Source organism: Halichoerus grypus, chromosome 1, assembly GCF_964656455.1.
Source record: "Halichoerus grypus chromosome 1, mHalGry1.hap1.1, whole genome shotgun sequence".
Taxonomy (NCBI): domain Eukaryota; kingdom Metazoa; phylum Chordata; class Mammalia; order Carnivora; family Phocidae; genus Halichoerus; species Halichoerus grypus.
The window spans coordinates 177,072,545-177,092,921 of record NC_135712.1 but is presented as its reverse complement, the minus strand read 5'-3'; the positions used below and the strand labels follow the sequence as shown (position 1 = coordinate 177,092,921).

Here is a 20,377-nt window from a genome sequence, read left to right as displayed (position 1 = left end):
TCACAGCTTGTTCATGAACTTCTTTCCAAACAGCACTGGGATGAATTCTCTCCAAGTGTGTGGATTAAATTTCTAGTGATTAACAGATGGATTTATAAGTTAAAGTGTTGTTGCCAAACAAAAGCATTTGAAAAGTAATTTCAGGATCTTCCACAAAAAGTCCAAATCCTACCATCATGGTAAATTCTTTGCCATAATGCCATAAGAAGATCTATTTTAATAATAATTTCTGTACATAGAAATACATATAAATTCCATTTGTTAAGAAGTAACTATGAAAATATAAAATTTTTCTCTTTAAATAGAAAAAAAAAAAAATCCTATATTCTAAAGGGGAAAGGGATGACTTTAAATGTGGTTCGATCTACCCCTTCCAAGGCAAGAGTGATGGCCAAGAGTGAGAAAATGCACATTCCGTACCTCTTCTCTCTCTCTCCCCCTCCCTCCCCACCCCTTTCTCTCAAACACACACACACACACACACACACACACACACACACACACACGTCTCTAATGTTATAAATAGGATTCAAAAGAAACCAAAATCTCAACCTAAAATGAGCATTAAGTGTTCTTCCCAACATTTATCCCCCCATGACAAAGACAGGTCTCTAAACCGCCATCTGGATTCTATCAACACTCTCCAAGAGAGGAGGGTCAGCAAGGATGTGGGTGCTGTACTAGATCAGCTATCCTCAAAAGGCAGCCCGCCCAGTACCACAGCACCCTACACCGGCCCAGCGCACACTAACCCGTCACTGTCTGAATTTCTCCCTGCCTCCTTTGTCACTCACAGCTGCCTTACTAATTCACTCACCCCAGGGCATTCGTGGATCCCCCTGCACGCATAGCTCAAATAGGAGTACACAGCTGTGCAACAGCTTCTATTTACTGAGTACATACTAGGTAGGTAGCGAGTACTCTGTGTCCCATTTCATCCTCACAACAACCACAAACCTTAAGTACTATATTATTATCCATTTCATAGATGAAAAACCTGAGACAGAGATGTTAAGTCACTTGCCCAAGGTCACACAGCTAAAAAGTAGCATAGGTCAGTTTCAAACTGAGGACAGTTCAACTCCCTTACATAAGCTCTATGTGCAATACTGACTCCCACAGAGAAAAATCTCAAAAATATACATGAATTCAAAAGTTCCACATTCCAGGCTATGGAATATTCCACTGGACAAACCCGAAGAGCCTCAGTGGACCACAAACGATTTATGGACAATCTTGAGTTCCCTAAGAGGTGATATCAATATATCCAATGAAAAGAGATCCGTGCTTACTCTGAATTAATTGCTTTGCATTTCTTGGCTGGAGAGGAAGAGGGAGATGGGGGAGGGGCTTTTGGCTTTGGTCTGTTTTGCAGAATACTACCTCATGCACAAGTAATTTTTCTTAGGAGAGCAACTAAGTTCAAGCAAAAAACAGAGAAACAGGCAAAAGCAAACAGCACAATTCAGGTTAAATTAAGACAGTGGTAGGAGGTGGAAACAGAACGCAAAAAAAATACAGAGAGCACAAAATCAAAGAAAGCCAAATCAATTCCATCCTGGATAGCTAGATGTGTCTCTTAAAAGACATCTCTCTGTTCTTAGTTTGTTTGGCTCCTCTCCTAATACATTTTAAGTCAGAGCTATTTATCAAGGTGAACTAACAAGGCTTGGGATTTGTTTTGTTTTGCTGGCTTGAGAAAAGGAAAAATAAAAGGGATTGTTTTCATCCCAGGGGTACCTGACAATGAAGTATACTTGCCAAAGGCTGAAGTGAAAGGTCTGATACACCAGACTGGATGCTGTTTCTTTAGGGATATAAGAATTAATGAATGAATGATGTGACAGTGCTAAGAGCAGTGCATCATGCAATGAAAAGCCTTATGTCAGCGCCCCCCCGGGCTGGGCCTATGTCACCCCAACCAAGCTTCTAACACAAGAATTCCTTGGGAAACACACACGTCATGTGTACTGCATTCTACTTCCAGGACTAACAATGAGTGTGCATTGTTGCTCATCTTGGCTTTTTTAGCATGTTCTCAATGACCTGCCAGATTTCCAGGCAACAGTTCAGAATACATTTAGGGTTCATTATGCGATTTCTGCTAATCAGGACAAGTTTAAAAAAAAAAACACTATTGCAACCACATGCATATGGAATTAAACTTTCCTCCAGGGGACATGCATATAGTTCTTGCAAAAAGACCACATGAACTGAGAACGCTTACGAAAGCTACAAAATTCACTCTGGCTTGCACTTCAATCAGCTTTTTAAAGGAGAAAGAAAATAACCTAAAACATGTACTTTGATAAGCACAAGTAAGAACCATATTCCAATGAGGTTGGGAGTGTCCTTTTGTTCCCGGGGAGGGACAGAAAACAAACACATAGTAAGTTCTCCAACCATCACCAAGACATAGGCATGCCTCTCCATTTCAAGCATTTTTTTTTTAAAGATTTTATTTATCTATTTGTCAGAGAGAGAGAGAGAGAGCGAGAGCGCACACAAGCAGGGAGAATGGCAGGCAGAGGGAGAAGCAGGCTTCCTGCTGAGCAAGGAGCCCAATGTGGGGCTCGACCCCAGGACCCTGGGATCATGACCTGAGCCAAAGGCAGATGCTCAACGCTCAGCCACCCAGGCATCCCATTTCAAGCATTTTCAAACATTGGGCTCCTTTTTCCTATATACGCTCTGGTGAGGCAGAGAAGGAACCTTCCTGGTTTGGGCTCTTTCGGCCGTGGAAGTTTCTGAAACATCTAACGGTGAGGTGCATCTTGGTTTGTTGAAGTCATTTCTTAAAACTGGTAACAGTGGGTGGGGAGAGGAGATTTAATGATTATGCAGCCAAACGAAGGACAGCCTCTGTTACTCAAGCTCACCGGCAAGGCAAAGCATGTTCTACAACACATTCTCGAGGGTTAAGCTGGGGAACACGGACCAGGGCCAGTCCTGTTGTTTCCTGAGACCAACTACTCAGACATCCGAGTCCCAGTCTGCTCCCTCATCCCTCCCCTTTGCTGGAGTGCGTCCCCCCCCACCCCACCCCAGTAGCCAGAACACAAGCAGAGCAGCACCATGACATGCTGCCTGGTTGCTCAGCCAACTGGCAAACGAGGAAAGAAAAAAGGTACCAATGCGACCATGTCCTAAGAATTTCCATGAGATGACAAAACAAACCACTATGTGCGCCCATCCCTGGGGCTCAGTAAAGTGGGGGTGCCCCCTGCCCCCACCCCTTCCTTCTCATAGTTTAATCTCATTGTCTGAAGGGTTCTCTTCTGTAGCTAAGTTTAGGGCAGATAATGCATCAGTCCATCACCTAATGACCGTGCATTGCCTATAACTAAGCTGTCATTTCTTATAATAGAATGTGTATGTTTTTGAAACTGTGCCTTTGGCCAGAAGCGAGGGGAACTCAACCCACTCCTCCTCATGCTAACTCTCCCATCTTCTTCAGGTCTCTTTCTGATCACCTCCTGCCCACCCCTCGACTCCAGCGACGCTGTACTCTTGGCAGCTCCCCCAAATGCCCACTCTGGGGCTGTTCCAGGCTTTGCGTGGGCTTCCTTGGGTCTATTCACTTTCTTCTAGCTCAGTGCTCTCCTAAGGTGGGCACCTGTGATGCAGGGCATTGGGACGATGAAAGGACATAAGAGAAATTATATTTGTACTCACGTTTTAATTTCATCATTTAAAATGCTCCATTTTGCATGTAACTTTTATAAGCCATGTAATATTAGTTCAGCCGCAAATATATAATTTAGAGCTAACTACATAAGCTCATTTTTTTTTTTTTTTTTTACAGTTAAGAGTGTTTAACGAAACATATCATATATGGACCTCTGATCTAGCAAACTCCTACTCATCCTTCAGAATACAGCTTAAATCGCCCTGCCCCAGGACAACTCCTCCCCAAGGGTGAGCCAGACCCAGGCACAGAATTTAGCCACATCTGGTTGCCTGACAATGACCACAAGGACCCAGTCTCCCTGGCCTCCACAGTGTCTCCCAGCTCCTACCAAACAGCCCCTACGCAATACTATTTGTTGAATGAGTGAATCCGATTCGGCTTTCCTTTCCTTTGACTATTACTTTCCTTTTAAGGTAACAAACAAGGAAATGATCTGCAGAAGACACAAGCAAGAGGTGATGCCCACTCAGATAAGCCCCATATGGAAGGCGTGATCCTGCAACGCGCCCTTTGCCACGTCCTGTCCCCCAGGGCCCTTTCTGCAGACATTTTCCTCCCCGTTCAACTGACTGGTCTGAATTTGGCCTCTTCTTCCCGGAGGAGGAGGAGTTAATGATGAATAGGGTGGACAAGAGAGCTGCAGCGGGAGAAAAAGCAAAGGGATGTGACAGCCCACGAATTAGGGAATCGTCCCTGACTAATGAAGAGCTGACAGAGCGGAGCTCCAGCTCAGACTTCCGGTCCTGGAGCCCACGCTCCAGCTCAGTTACTCAGTTCCAAGTGCACACATCTCCCACAACTTTCTTCAGCTCCTACTGCTACACCACCAGACATGCCCCCCAAAACCTAAACAGTTTAGATAAGCTGTTGTATTACTAGGACAATGCTATTTTAAGAGACCACAACTAAATAAAAATCCCCGAGGGTGAAGATGTTAGATAAACAATGAACTCTCTAATTACACACAGCAGAATGAGGTGAGCAAGGTTTCCTACCCCTCACGGGTTCCCCACCACCACCACCACCAAACCTTGACCCCTCTTCCCACTGCAGCAGGGCAAGGAAAAACACATTTTAGTAATTAACATACCACACACGGCCGGCCACCAATAATATTGAATCCCAGGGAGCCAGAGTCCCGATGTAGGACAAGAGTCAGACTTTTGGTTTCTTCACCCTGTAAGGGACAAATGAGTTCAAAATTTTATTTACCAACAGGGAATCAATGGTTGCAATTTTCTTTCTATCTAAGTGGACTCATGGACTTTTAGGTCATCCTTCACACTCCTCTGTCTCTTGGGCAGTTTAAGCAAGGAAACTTTTAGGGCCCCAGCTGAAACGGTGTCCTGTGCTGGGGAGGTTACAGATATGTCTAGGCCCCGCCTAACCCTGCAGTGCCCACGTAAGAATGTCCGGCGACGTCCAGACATGCCTAATGAACGTGGTCTATCAATGACTCCGTGGTCTGCAAACGCATCTCTCCTTTGACCAGCCCACCCTGGCCAGCTGTCTAGACAGTTACTTTCTGTTTGTTCCTCAACCAGTCTCAACAGCAGCATTCACGTTCTGTCACGGAAGGTTCCAGGAGCAGCACTCTCGGAAGTCTGAGCGCATGGACGGCCTGTCAATAGTCATCTGTGTCTGGGAGGCTTGAGGGGGAAGCAGTCCGTGAAAAGTCCGACACAAACGTGGAGGAGAAACAGAAAGATCCCGCATTTCACTGAAAGGGGGAGCAGGGCCCTTTCACAAAGTAATGACTGTCCAGGCCATAGGAGATGCCAGGCTGTTTAACAGAAAACACTCTGTTCAAAGGAGGCTGGTCAGTGTGAACCCCTTTAAATCCCACAAGCACAAGTCCCCCAGGCAGCTCGCACAGGCCATGTTCAACAGCCGAAAGGGACAGAGATGCCACGACACCTTAACTAACACTCTCAAGTTAACAGACAGGTGAGTAAAAATAGATTTATGCTTCTGTGTACACGGTCACTAAACAAGCTTTGACATACACACTCAGCTCACGGAGACACCTCTGAAGTGTTTCCAGTGATTGGAATGATGCACCAAACTTCACAAATACGGACTGCAGATACTTGTAAAAGCTTCATTTGCAGTTTCTGCTTAAACGTGGTATTACTTTTTTTTTTAAGATTTTATTTATTTATTTGAGAGAGAGAGAGAGAGAGCACATACGAGAGGGGGTAGGGTCAGAGGGAGAAGCAGACTCCCCACTGAGCAGGGAGCCTGATGTGGGACTTGATCCTGGGACTCCAGGATCATGACCTGAGCCGAAGGCAAGTCGCTTAACCAACTGAGCCACCCAGGCGCCCCTAAACATGGTATTACTTAAATGCTGCATTTTTAGAAAATATGAAATACTCCCATTAACCAACACTAAGAGCTCATCACAAAATAGATTTAATTCTGATGTTGACTGCTTCCTGATCAAAACCTTTGCCTCCTCCTTTTTCTGTGGAAATAAATGACCATATTTGAAGGGCATGAATGCAAGGTTCTGACCCAGCCACACTGGCAAGGGAAACCATGCTTTCGAAATGACAGGCAGCGCCAGTGTTTCTGAAGCTCCATTTACTGCTAGAGTTGTCAGTGCAAAACTCTGGCGGCAGAACTGTGCCCAACAGAACCAAAAGAAAAAAAAAAAAATGCATGTAGATGACTAACGGGCCTCAATATGTAAAATTATCTCCATGCTTAAAGTTTTTAGTAACCACAGTTATTTCTCATGACCACTTAGTGTACAGAAGAATTAAAAATATTTGAATTTTTTTTAAATTTCAAAAATGTTATTAAGCCTAAGCATCAATTGTTAAAGCTCTATAAAAACAAAAAATGACAATTTTTCATTAGAAAAAGACAGTCTTGGGGCGCCTGGTTGGCTCAGTTAAGTTAGTTAAGCATCTGCCTTCAGCTGAGGTCATGATCCCAGGGTACTGGGATCCAGTCCTGCACTGGGCTGCCTGCTCAGTGGGGAGCCTACTTCTCCCTCTGCGTGCCGCTCCCCCTGCTTGTGCTGTGTGTGTGTGTCAAATAAATAAATAAAATCTTAAAAACAAAGAAAGAAAAGGACAGTCTTTAATGAAAGAACTAGGTGTCCTCTAAGAACAATGCAACAAAATATTCATTTCCACAGGCTCACTTACATCATATATAAAATAGAGTATTTTAATATAAAGAGAACCAGTCTCTATCAAGCTACTGTACCTAACCAACACCAGCAAAGCCTCTATAATAACAACTTACTGATTTTTCAAAAAATATTTCCACTCCACAGCATCACCATCCAGAGCATCTGTCTGTCAATGCTATCGATATAATTAATTTTTCCCGCACTAGTTAACAGGCAACAACTGTCCCTGCTCTAACAGAATAAACACTCAGGATCAACCTGATAGTTCTGAAATGTAAACGGGAGGATTCACTAACTGAAAGAGTTTAAATCTCTCTGCCTTGGGAAAGGAAAATCTTGGTAAGTCCATTTCTTGCCTTGCTATGTTAGAGGGGTGAAAAAGTTAGAAATACATTGGAATTTGAGTGAGTTATCACACATAGCCTACATTTCTGGCTTTCGTAATTAATGATAGAAACTGCACAGTAACACGGTAATCCAAGGCAGATGGCTCCAGTCTGACAATCTCAAATGATGCACAGAAGAGAACACACAATCAAATTTTTTAAGGCTAGTTTTAAATCTACTGTGTGATAACCGCTTATTCATTCTAAAAATGAAAGAAAAAGAAATCTTATTATCCTGCATTAACAATAACAGTCAACATTTACTGGCTGCTTACTACGTGCCAGAAATGATATTAAACATGTAACTGCTTTATTCTCTTTAATAAATCCCACCAATCTCATCAACTGGCACGATTACTACCCTCATGATACAGGAGGGAAGAGCTAGTAAGAGGTCAAGCTGGGATTCAGACCCACGCTCTCTGATTCTAGACCCCAATTACTCTTCCCTACCACTCCCTTTTCATGTGGAATGTAAAAAAGAATGCCATGTAGCATAGCAGTATCTTAGGTCCTTCTCAAGATGGTTCAGTTGTTAGAGTCCCAAAACGGTCCGGTCCATAAAGGAACTCATGATAGGAAGTCTTACCCAGGAAACCAACGTCAGAACAAAACTCCAACTGTTCCCTGAACGATTTCTCTCTTGAAGACCCAACCTGAGATGCCCAGACACCTAAGTGTGTACCTAGCCTCAGAGATCTCTCTCCAGGGAGAAGTGAGACAATGCCTGAGACACGCCATTCCTCAGCTGAACAGCTATTTGCAAAAACGTTCTGAAACAAGCAGGTTGACAGTCTACACTTCCTTGCCAGTTGCAATCAGTGGGGAGAAAGAAGGGGTGTTCTTATTTCTACAAGCATCCTGACGAAGTCTGCAGTCCAGGAGGGTTACAACAGGCTTTAGGCGCCATTGCCTATTTTAGGACTGAGCCAACGCATGGAAGATTTCCCACACAATGCTGGGAGCAATAACAGGAGAAGAGAAAAGCTCTGTCAGGGCTGAATTCCTTTCATTTCTCCATCTAACTTTTCCTCGGACACCATGAACTTGATTCTGGCTTTTCCTTTCCATTCCTCTCCCCTTCAAAGCAACCTTAACTACTCTAATTTCTAATTCTTCAGAAAAAAAACCTGAATAGAGAATTTATACAACGGACTTTTGCACAGCACATTTAACATGTTAACTTGAATTCCTGCTTAATCATTTAACCTGTTCCTGAGCTGAAAATGCATCAGGATAAAGGGCATTTAAATAGTTCTCATTCAATGATACTCCACCAATTAAAGAGACATATAAACGGCACCGGGGCGAAGGCTCGCATCGATGCTGCTTTGCTGACTTTTCACAGAGATGATGTTAATGAGCGGCTCTTTCATCTAAAGGAAAATTTAACCAATATTGATCTGTTTTGGTAGTTTATCATAACCCATGCTTTGAAATTTTCCCAATGGCCTGATGAAGCAAAACAAAGGAGGGAAAGAGCTCTATTTCACATGAACAACGGATTATCTAGAACATCAGCTTTTTGAAGCAGGCATTGTATCCATGCTCTACACCTGAGAAACTGAGGCTCCAAGAACTGCAGACATTTGCTTAAGATCACACAGCTGCAAGGAAGGCGAGCCAGGAATCCAGGTCCACGGGACTCCAATGTCCATGCTCTTTGTGCTCTGCGGGTGCGCTCTGGCACCGCATTCTAAAATCCCTTTGCCTCCTAAGACTGAGCCTTCACATTAAAATGTCATGAAGGATTAGGCATCTAATTAGTTTTGTAATTAGAGTTTTAAGCAAGGTTTCTTTGGACTGTGTAGTAGTAGTGGCAAAGATTAAGAGTATCTATTATACCGTGAAGGGTATCATAAGAGTATTATGACCCCGACAGGAACGAGGTAATGGTTAAGATCTTGGACTTCAGAGTCAGAACCCGAGTTGAGTTTCCTCCTCCACAGAATGGGGATAATAATGGTTTCCCCTCACATCACAGGGTTATCATGAAGTATGAATGAGACAGACAATCGCTGACACGGGCCTCAGCACGGTGCCTGACCAACAGAAGTGCTCCAAACACAAACAGGGCACAGGTGTGGTGGACACTCCCGTGGCTCAGCACTGAGGCCCGTCGTACTATTTAACCACAGAAATGACTGCCACAAAATCCAAGCAATAAAAAAATGTCTAATCCCGAATTAACTTGGTCTATCTAAAGCAAGTTTGGGAGATCGGGGGCCTGAAGTTAAGCAAAATAGGATAATTCTACATCCACCACACCATCTGGCCATCTGATGGGAGCTCCCTCCATGTACGTGTCTTTTTTTTTTTTTTTTTGGCCAAAGTCTGGAGAAAGAGTGGCACATTCTAGGAGGGATGGTTACATGCCAATAGTTCTTATTCTGGAGATGGTAGCAGGAGACAAGTAAAGACCACAATGGGGAGCAGCTCAGCCTGAACCTTCAGTGTAGCAGAGCTAGGACAGGTTAATGATACCGACATGCTGGGATACGGGGATGAGGGAGGGGAAATCAGACAAATGACATACCCGGGCCTGAGGGAGGCGGCCATGGGAACAAAGAGGATGGGGGAACAGGTGCTGGCTCACAACAGCAGGGGAGGAACGGTAAGTCCAAGAATCTGTGGACTTGCACAGGGAGAGCAAAGCTGGAAGAAGCTGGGAGATGGGGAGCTAGGGTGTTTGGGGATTGCTGAGACACTGGACTGCTCCACGTTCTACCGGATTAGTGAGTCTTGATGAGCCAGGAAGAAAAGGTGAAGAGTAGAGGACAATCAACAACCACAAAAATGGAGGGGAGATGGCACCTCCTTGGCAGCTTTCCTTAGTGCTGTCCCTATTCTACTGCTCTTCCCTGATGGCATGTGTCTCTTCCCTTCAGGAGACAAGAGCTGGGTGGCAGATGGAAAAGGAAAATTCTGGAGTCCAGTGACAGCACGGTCTCCTTGGGGTGGGGCTGGAAGCTCCCCAGCCTCCACCCCAGAACCCAGCTCACTAGCAGGGCCCCTACTGCAGGGCAGGGTCTCCTTGAGAGGCGCTTAGGTCTTTAGGATTGAGAAAGAACAGAGATCTATAGGCCTTGAAGAAGGAGATATGGGCCACCAAGCCCTAAATAACGGCATGAACAGTCCTCAGTACTTATACCAGTAAGTCACAAGCAGAAATAGAAGCTCAACGCACAGGAACGCAACAGTTGATTGCACTGAAAATAAGCTTTGCTATCATATTCGAACAAGTAGTTACGGGATCAAAATTTAATTTCAACTCAAGGTCTAAGTGGACAAGAATTTGGGGGGAAAATAAAAGTCATAGTGGAAAAGGCAAAAATCAAACGTACTTTGTCAAAGTCTCCTTACATAGTGGCTGGGGTTTGTTTTTTTATTTTGTTTTTTTCTGTTGTATTTGGTTTGTTTAAATGTCCAGGAACATGAACTGTCCTCTACAGGCAAAGTCCTTTTTCCTCTTAGTATGGCTCTGTCACTGTGCTCCTCCCAACACTCTGGCCTCAGAAGCTTGGATGCGTGCCATCTCCTAATCTGTGTGGTGGCCCCCAGAGCCCATCCATGCCACTGTCAATGTGGATTCTTTCTAAACACTCCTTTCCACCCAATGATGGGTGTTCCCCAATTACTGCTGTTGTGGGACTCACAGCCGAGAACTGGCTGGACTGGAAAGCTGCCCAGCGGGTTCTGAGAACTGCAATTGACTGACCGCTAGTCTGTGTATCTAGGGTGACACGACACCTCTCAGCCTCAGATTATGCAAAGCTCTCCGAGAGTCGCGCAGCTGGGAAATAGCTCTGTCTGTGGACTAGTGACAAGAAAGCACAAAAATGTGCAGCGGAGGGGTCTGGGAGACCAGGGGGCAGAGCTGGATGCCTGAACTTCTATACAGAAGAGAGGAGGGTGCCTTCACTCTCCACCCTAAAATGTTTTTGTCCTCTTTGTCATTCAAACTAGGTTTCTAATGGTGAAGATGGCTTGGGCCAACCCCCTCCCGAGAATTCAACTTCCAGTTCTAAAGGAGGGATATTCTTGGAGGAAGAACAGCAGAGGAAACTGTTGGAGCCTCAAACTGAAGGCAGTCACGGGGTTGACGCAAATGAACTGAAAATGGTTGAGACAGTCGATGGAAGTATTAGTGGTGTGTATCCGTCACGAGGATAGGTGGAGTGAAGATGAAAAGAGGCAGAGGGCATGGAGAAACAGAAAGGAACAACAAACAGCTTTTCCGGAGTCATTCTATCTCCAGAATAGTATATATAAATAAACTCATCCATAAGCCAAACAAGTTATTTTTGAGAAACAGTGTAAGAGAAGTATTCCCTAGGCCAAAAAATATGTATGTATTTTTCAGTCTGCAGCTATGTTTAAATAATCTGAGAAATCCCGAAATACTTACTTCTCCATTCCCATGAGTTTCATTTCAAGTTTGTTCCTCTAATTTTTATCATCAACTCATCTCTTTCCCAGTGACTTTCCACAAGCAATGCTTCACCAAGAAACAAGCAAGAACAACCCTTACTTAAAGTGCTACGGCACTTGCACATTTCCACTTGATGGGTAGTTCCAGGCTGTGAAATGCCAACATTCGACCCATGGCCCACCCTGAAGCATTTTCCTCCCAGAATCAGAACACAGGCAAAGACTACCCAGCTATAACACTGTAAGTTCTTGCTTACAGGAAGGCAGGAGCTCTGCCCGGCCCACCTCTCCTGAGCCTTGCTAGTTTTGGTGAGACAGACAGAAATACACCTAACGATCCCTTAACCTTCATGTTATTCCCGAGCTTTGACCCCCTCCTTCTCATCACAGCCCAGAGCTGCTACCCTGACAGTGCCCCTGACATGGATCTTCCTCTTTCACCCCGTCCCCACCGCTGGAACTGGTCACTCAGGGCAGCACGAGGCTCACAACGAAACTGTGACCCTCTGAGCAAGAGCCTCCTTCCATCTTCCCCGTTACACCACTTCAAATTTCTAATATTTCTTCCGCACTGTATTTAAAAAAGATCTATAGAACCTACAGGTGCCAGGCACTTAATAGATGTTCAATAAATGCTCGTTAAATCTTACTGTGCACTTGACCTACATCATCTGGTTTAATCCCAAAACCAACTCTATCAGCCCACGTATTATTATCTCATTTTAGAGATGAAATAAGACAACTAAGGCTTACAGGAGGTTGCAAGAGTCCTCCCAGAGGCCCTCAACAATGAGACAGAGGGAACACATGAACCCTATTATCACTGACTCCAGGGTCTAGATACTAACCACATACCAAGCACCCACTCAATTCAGGGTACTCTGAAGCCTGCCTGTTTACACAAGGCCTGCATCCAGCCCTGACCCACAACCCAAAAGGACTGTATCATCCTCTTGATCTGTGTAGAGCAGAGACACGGGACACCTGACAACAGCTTCTAGAAAAATTCTAAGCATTACCTCTCTGCCCAGGGCTCATTTCTGCATACCCACTGCCCACAACAGTTCATCCCTCCCTATTCCTGGGGAAGAAACTTCTGCTGGGCTCACTCACACACAGGCCGCATGGTGTCTCTGTCCCCCAGGTTCCCTGCAAATATATATATGGAATGGGAGAGAAAGATGGATGCTTGTGTCCATCTGTTAGTTATTTTCTTTACAAGACTAATCATTATGTTATACCACTTCCCTTTTTTATTGGAATAGGCTTATTAGAACACCATTAGTTCAGGGGGGGACAGAAGCTAATCCACAGCAAGAAAGCTTGAGCGAAACAAAGAATAGTAAGACTTGTGCCATGTTTTCAAAGACTCAAGCGAGTGTCTGATTAATCCCGTGGGTTAAAGCTATTCAAGTTGACCTCTGTGTCCAGGAGTGCCTATCATGGTGCTTGGCAAGCTGTGTATTAGAATGTGAGGAGCTAAATTGCAAGAATACATAAGGAAGGATTGCATTTTCTTCCTACCATCAACCACTCTTTAAATTACTAGCAAGAAAATTAGAGAAATGAGTTACTATTCCACCTAGGATACCATCTCTTTAATTCTCTTTGTTTTGTTGAAATCTCTTTCATAGGATCTGTATTATGTCCATGTGTTCTACACCAGAACTATGAAAATTGGAATTATGGCATGAGAAGAACATACTTCATCAGCATGGACCAGAAGTCATCAGACCAACTAAATGGAGCCAAAGGAAGGTGCTGGGGGATTAATTTTCCAAGCCTCTGTGTCTCCATCTGTAATATGGAAGGTAATGGTTTGTGGGTACCTTCCTCACAGGGTCTTTCTGAGGCTGAAATAAAATGATGTGCCTACACCTCCAATTAACATAGTGTTTGCATATATAATAAGAGTCCTCTGGAAACATGTATGAGACCTCACAGGAAACACTGCCTCAGGAGAAAATGCTTTTCTTATTATGGTAATGGTGTATAAGCCTGGAGTCAGATGCTGGGTTCAAATCCCAGTCTTATACTTAGAATCTGTGTTAACTTCTGGCTTTAACCTAGCTTTTATCTAATCTGTTTTATAATCTGCCCCTTTTACCAAAAAAGGAGATCTACCTAATGAAAAAGATGGAGAAGCTAATATATGTGCATACATAAAGCACCCTAAGTGATTAATATTTCTTTTCCTTTTAAGCTCCTGGGTCTACAGTCTAACACATAACTGCCTTACAGATTCTTACGGGTCTCATATTTTTAGAGAAGCAAGCAACATTTCCAAGTGCAGAAAGAACCACTTAAAAATACGTATCACCAGAATTCCCAACTCAAAATGTTGTTATAATCATTTAATCCAGTGTAGCAAACATATTGTAAACCAAATCTTAATTTTCTTTATAACATTTAAATGAAATGGATTGACAGCCCACAATTCCTTTAGCTGAACTGGGCTGTTCTGTTAGATGCACTATGAAATGGTTACTTGCTGAAACTTTCCAGAAACAGAAAATATACTGAAAGGTGAACACTCTGATAGACACATTTCAAAGTGTTTGGACATCTGGAACGCCTTTTGATACAATTGTCTATTAGATTCACTTACCTCCAGGAGTTCTGAAATGGACAAAATCGTTTCTGGGATTTGGTGCTTGATACAATTTGATCTGGGTGGATCTAGCAGAACAAAAAGAATGCCTCCCAAAAACCTGGGAACAATTTTGTTAACTTGGCAGGCACAGAAAAACTCATTCTTTTTCAATACAAGCTCACTGTTCGTTAGCAGTCTGAAGAGTTGTGATGCCTGACAAGACAGCCTTTTCAATCTTGAGTTCACCCACTGAACAAACACATATTGAGAGTTTACAGTGTACATCAATCTACTGCCCAGAACACAGCCCTGAAGAAGACGGACATGCTCCCTCCTGGGGAGACACAATAAAGAGCCCTTCCAATTACTCAGAGCTGTGATAAATGCCATGCAGGAGGAGTACCAAAGTGAACATCTCAGGGCACCAGACCTGGTGTGGGAGATCACAGAGGGCTTCGTGGAGGTGGTGATGCTTGAGCTGGGATGGGAAGGATAGAAAGGTCATCTAGTGATGAGCCAACCCTAAGTGCTGACATATAGGCAGGGATTAGGAGGGGAGAGTTGGAAAACTTGCAGATTACCTAGTGATGGAAAGACTGTTGCAAGTAGAGAAAAGAGTGAGCGCAAAGGTGGGGGGGGCAGGCAGAAAGGAGCTTTGGGACGCATTTATGGAACTGCCAGAGACCACTGAAGCTGGGAAGAGAGAGTGAAGGGGGCAAGAATACAGGCAGACAGGTGGAGGCTGGCAGGATGCAGTGCACACTGGACCTTAGAGCCATGCAATAGAAACTGGAAGGCAAATGCAGGGTTTAAGAAGTTAAAGTGCTATCAGATTGACATTTCTAAGAGATGATTCCTGGTGCTAGGTAATTGCAGGGGAGCGAGAAGGTATGTAGTGGGAGGAGCTGTGATCCAGGCAAGAGATGATGGTGGCTGATTTTGTTCCCCAGGTGACATCCGGCAGTATCTGGAGACATCTATGATTGTCACAACTTGGGAAGTACTACTGGCATCTGGTAGGCAGAGGCCAGGGATGCTGCTAAACATCCTATAAAACAAGGAACATTCCCCCTCCCCAACACACACACAAGAATTATCGAGCCCAAAATGTTAATAGGTGGAGTTGGAAAACCTTGGTTTGGACCACGGTGATCATTTGATGGGGATGGAGAGCAGCAAATAGATTCAAGAAGTGTTTTGGAGGTAAAAAAATCAACAAGAGTTAATGATGGGCTGGATGTAGAAGTAAAAGAGCAGGAGGGATCAAGGACAAGGCTCCGGTTTTTCAACATTTCCAAGAAAAGTTATGTTCACAAGTTTCCCTTTCTCAGAAAGCCAGAGAAGTCTGTTGTGAAATGCTTTTGCTCTCCAAATCAGGTGGGCCAGTCAGGGTGGGAAAACAGGCGGGCAGCAAAACTCTTCAACTTCCTCAAGCATCCCATCACCACGTCTGTTGTAGCCCAGATGTGGCTTCCTACTGGTTAAAGACACCTGTCAGACCATGGTTACCTAGGTAGTCTGGGTTCTAGAACTTCACCCTGTTCTTTCTTAAAAGGAGGAAACCAATACATGTTTGACTACATCTGTACCTGAATCCAAACTCTCCGTCCAGCTGAGTTGAGTAGCAACTCGGCGAGATACGCAGACCAGCATCACCTGGGAGCTTGTGAGAAATGCAAACTACAGGCCAGCTGTAATGGATCGACATCTCTAGGAGTAAGCCTCAGGAATCTTGTGTTTTAACAAATTCTCTGGGTGATTCTGATCATAGGGAGGTTTGAGAAGCGCAGCCCTGGCACCAATTATAGAACAGGAGACACAAAGCCTATCTATGGAAGTACAGCACAGACAAATCCTCAGTACTCAACTAGTGTCAAAAACCTGAAAGTTAAGATAATTTAAATAATGCCAGATCATTTTATGAAATAAGGTCTAGGCCTTGAAGGGCTGGTACTGAAGATCTTCCGAGTGTTTCTTATCTTACTTCAGCTTCTAACAGAGAGATAAACATTAGGACTTAGTATATATAAAAAAAAAGTGTTGTGCTTGAGAGTTTCCAAGCAATATAAATCCTTCTGCCTTTTGGAAGAGAATAAACAGTACCCAGCAGGAGCAGAGAGCCGGCCCAGTGAAATAAACAAGTTCTTAAACAGCTAGCAGTGGGAGAGGTTTTTCTGGCTGATGCAGGAACAGCAAAAGCTTTCAGCAAGGGCCACGGAGGGTTAACTTCAGGGCAAGAGGCACAAGCTTCCCTCAGGCCTCCACTGAAGCCAGCAGGGTCTGAAGCCAGAGAAAGGTACTCTCAGCAGACTGCAGGCCAGGCCATTCTTGGCTGTCCTTGAGGCTAGCACTGAGGTGCCCAGAATTCCGAGGAGGGCTCCAACTCCAGAAGGGAACTCTCTCTGTAAGCTCAAAAAGCAACATCTTGTCCCTAAGTATAATACCCTTGATTATCCTACCCTCTCACCCAATACAGCTTCAAAAACATCCACAGTTCAGATTCAAGTATCATATTTTTGATTCTGAGAGAGGGTTTACCCAAACACTCCAGAAAGAAAACAGAAAGGCAAGAAGAAATAATAAACTAGCTTAACAATGAATGATGTATAAACTCTGGGGTAGTGAATGGCTTATTTATAAATAAGTGTCACTTAAAACTACGCAGGAAGTCCGCGTGACAGCATAAACAAGAGAAACTCAGGAACTCCTTTGCCCCAAACCCAGCGCCTGCTAGAAGACCAAGCTATGCCCTCTGTTTTGGTGACTCGCAGGCTCACACCAGTCTTTTGTATGCCTGTGCGGTCCTGGGTGAGGCTCCAAGTTGTAAATATTTGCCCTTCACCCAGAGCTGGCCAGCTGCTGAGACTGCAGCTGACAGGCCAGGGGGCCAGGATGAGGCGGGTGGGGAGTGGGCAGACAGAAAACTTGCAGGCCTGGTGTGCACGTATGGAAGGGGGGTTGGGAGAGGGCAGGGAGAGGCAAAGCAGATACAGGCCCCTGGGGGCCCCTCAGGCAAATACATTCTCCTCCTCCGATGCAACCATATGGAACAGTCAACCAGAGTGGCACCGTGCCCCTCCGCGTTTGTCTAAAGCGTGCTCTGTGCAATCAGGGAAACCCTGGTTCTCAGCAGGCGATTTTGCGCGCACACACACACCTCAGCCCCAGAGAACACTTGATAATATTTGGAGACATTTTTAGTTGTCACATCTTGGAGGGGGGATGGGAGTGCTACTGGTATCAGGCCAGAGATGCTGCTAAACACCGTACAATCTAGAAGAGAGCCTCCTACAACAAAGAATGGGGTGCAAAATGTCAATATATCCCAAGGTTGATAACTCTGATATAGAAACTGAATCTCCACTCTGTCCCCTGAGTCACAGTGTGACTCTGGACCAGTTCTATGACCACTCTGAGCCTGCCTCCTCCATCTCAAAGGATTAAATAGATAATGCCTGTAAAGTGCTTCCCACATTTGCTGGCACATAATAAACACTCAAAAAAAAAAAAAATGGTACTCATGGTTACACTGAGAGGCAACACAGTAGTGCTTAAGACCTGGGGCTGGTGAGGCGTCTGGGTGGCTCAGTCGGTTAAGCATTGGCCTCCGGCTCAGGTCATGATCCCAAGGTCTTGGAATAGAGCCCCAGGTCTGCTCCCAGCTCAGCAGGGAGTCGGCTTCTCCCTCTCTCTCTGCCCCTCTCTACTTGTGTTCTCTCTCACTCTCTCTCTCAAATAAATAAAATCTTAAAAAAAAAAAAAAAAAAACCTGGGGCTGGAGAGACCGGGACATGAGGGTTCAGAACACAACTCTGGCACCAAAAAGCTAGGACTCAGGCACCACTGAACCTCACTAGAGCTTGGTTTCTTCATCTACAAAATGAGAAGCATCACACCTGCCTCACTTGATTAAGAAGGAAACAACTGAGAAGTACTTAGCATAAGGCCTAGAGCCAAGTAAGCCTTCACTAGCGGTGGTCATTATAATTACACCAACGACCAGCACAAGGGGATGGCTCAGGGGGAGATGTTAAAGATAACTGCAGGCAACATTTGTTGAGCATTGATCAAACACAGTGCCAGGTCTTTTTAACATATTCTCCCCCTGAAGGCTGACAACTACCTATTCTACATTTAGGGAAACGAGGCACATAGAGGTTAAGCCACAGTCACCAGCTGGCTAACAAAAAGCCTAAATTCTAAGACAGTTCCAATTCCAGAGGACTTACTCTCAATTATTACTTTATGTTCGGTGGCGCTTCCTTTTTTTCTGGAATCCCCATCGCCGGATGAACACCACAGCCGGTGTCTGGCTGTGTTTTACCCCTATATCACATCTCTAGGGACCAGTTTCTAACTTTAGAGAGGCTAAGCAGCTTGCTCAAGGTCAGCCAGCTAGCTGGCAGCAAAGCCCGCGTCTGAATCCAGCTTTCACTCCAGGGGCCTGCCTTTTGGCAGCCTTCTGAACTTATTCAGAACTGTGTGTTTCGTTTACTCTTTCTGGAATTCCTAAGGACGCATGGATATAGTTCACCCTGTGTGTCAGTATCTCATCCCGGGCGCCACGCGTATATGGGAACTTTTCAACCTTAACAGAGGTTAAGCAACTTCCACAACATCACCTAGCTGATCTGAGCAGCAAAGCCTTTAGACACAGTTCTGACTTTGGAGCTGCGTTCGTTCTTACTCCACGCTGACTGTGGGTTCCTTTCAGTCTTTCCAGACCCCTGGAAGCTCTGCTGTAGCTACATTTCACCCTGCGTATGGAATCCTTAGGGACCATAGTTTCCAAACTTAAACTGCTTCAACGACCTGCTCATGGTGATACAACTGGTAAGCAGTGGAAGAAGAAGGAGGCAGGGATGCTCCTGGGAAGTTCCAGGCATCCCGGTGCCCCAAGGGACCGGGAAGCGCCCTGGGTACCCAAGGAGGCCGGCGGGGGGTCGGGGCTGGCGGCGGGCGCCTACCTTGCCGCCGGGCGGCGCGGCCACGCAGCGGCTGAGCGAGTCGAGACGCGCGCTGTACTCGGTGAACTTCTTTTGGTAGCGCAGGGCGGTCATCTGCAGCTCCAGCTGCGCCGCGGCCAGCTGCGCCACCAGCGACTTCTCGCGCTTGCCCGCGCGCAGCGCCTCCTTCTTGAGCGCCTTGTGCAGCGCGCCCAGGCGGGCCTGCAGCGCCGCGTTGTGCGCCCGCAGGGCCCGCGCGCAGCAGTGGCCGCCCGCGCGCTGCTCGCCGTGCGTCAGGGGCAGCCCGCAGCCCTCTTGGCAGCGGCCCACCGGCCGCGCGTCGCACGCGTCGCGCATGTGCGCCTCCACGTCGCGCCGCAACAGCACCTGGCCGCAGCCCGCGTGGCGGCAGCGCGCGGGCGCGAAGTCGCAGCGCTCGAGGTGCTCGGGCAGCTGCTGCAGCTTGACCACCCGGCTGCAGCCGCGCGCCGCGTGCGCGCACTTGATGTCCAGCTTGAGGATGAGGCGCTTGAGCGGCAGGACGTGGTTGAGCTCCTTGGCCGACAGACGACCGCGGCAGCGCGCCGGGCAGCTGCCCTCCTGCACCACCCAAGGCAACACGCAGCCGGCGCAGAAGACGTGGCCGCACGGCGTGGTCAGCGGGTCCTCCAAGACCTTGTGGCACAGTGCGCACTTCAGGTCCGGGTCCACGTCGCCGTCGAAGCGGTCCAGCTCGAAGCCCATGGTGGCGGCCGGGGCCCGGGGTCGCCGCCGGGCGGCCGGCCGCCCCCTCCCTCCCTGCGAGGCAGCCCAGACACGCCGGCTGCGCCGCCCGCTCGCTCGCTCGCTCGCTCTCCCCGGACTGAGCCTAATTGCTCCAGACTTCCTCGGAAAATGCCCGAGGAACAGGACTCCTCCAGCCGTATATGCGCGAGCGCGTGCGCATGCACATCCTGCCTCGGCTGCCTGCAGCCCGCCCCCTGCAACAAGGAGGAGGCCGGGAGGCAGAGGAGGATGGGGAGACCCAGAGGCTAGCCGAGCGGACTGGCCCCCCCAGGACGGCAGCCTGAGCCCTTCTCCCCGGCGACTGCTCTCTGGAAGTTTTCGCTGTAAGATACCCACACAAGCCGAGAAAAGCTCACTAAGTTTGGAGCTGAGGCTGCTGCAGTCGCCCAGACGAGTTCT

The 20,377-nt window shown here is 46.4% G+C and overlaps 1 protein-coding gene across 2 annotated transcripts in view; it reads right to left on the bottom strand.

Moving 5' to 3' along the window:
• PDZRN3 (PDZ domain containing ring finger 3) overlaps positions 1 to 20,238 on the bottom strand; it is a 236,254-nt gene extending 216,016 nt beyond the window's left edge. Inside the window, exons 1-2 of one of the 2 annotated variants that reach the window (XM_036066776.2) lie at positions 19,214 to 20,238; positions 4,782 to 4,868 (exon numbers count right to left, since the gene is read on the bottom strand). In XM_036066776.2, the coding sequence (XP_035922669.2) occupies positions 4,782 to 4,868; positions 19,214 to 19,936 (810 nt within the window). In that variant the 5' untranslated portion in view covers positions 19,937 to 20,238. The remainder of the gene's footprint in view (positions 1 to 4,781; positions 4,869 to 19,213) is intronic. The other variant, XM_036066775.2, reaches the window with a different exon arrangement.
• Positions 20,239 to 20,377: the final 139 nt, after the last annotated feature.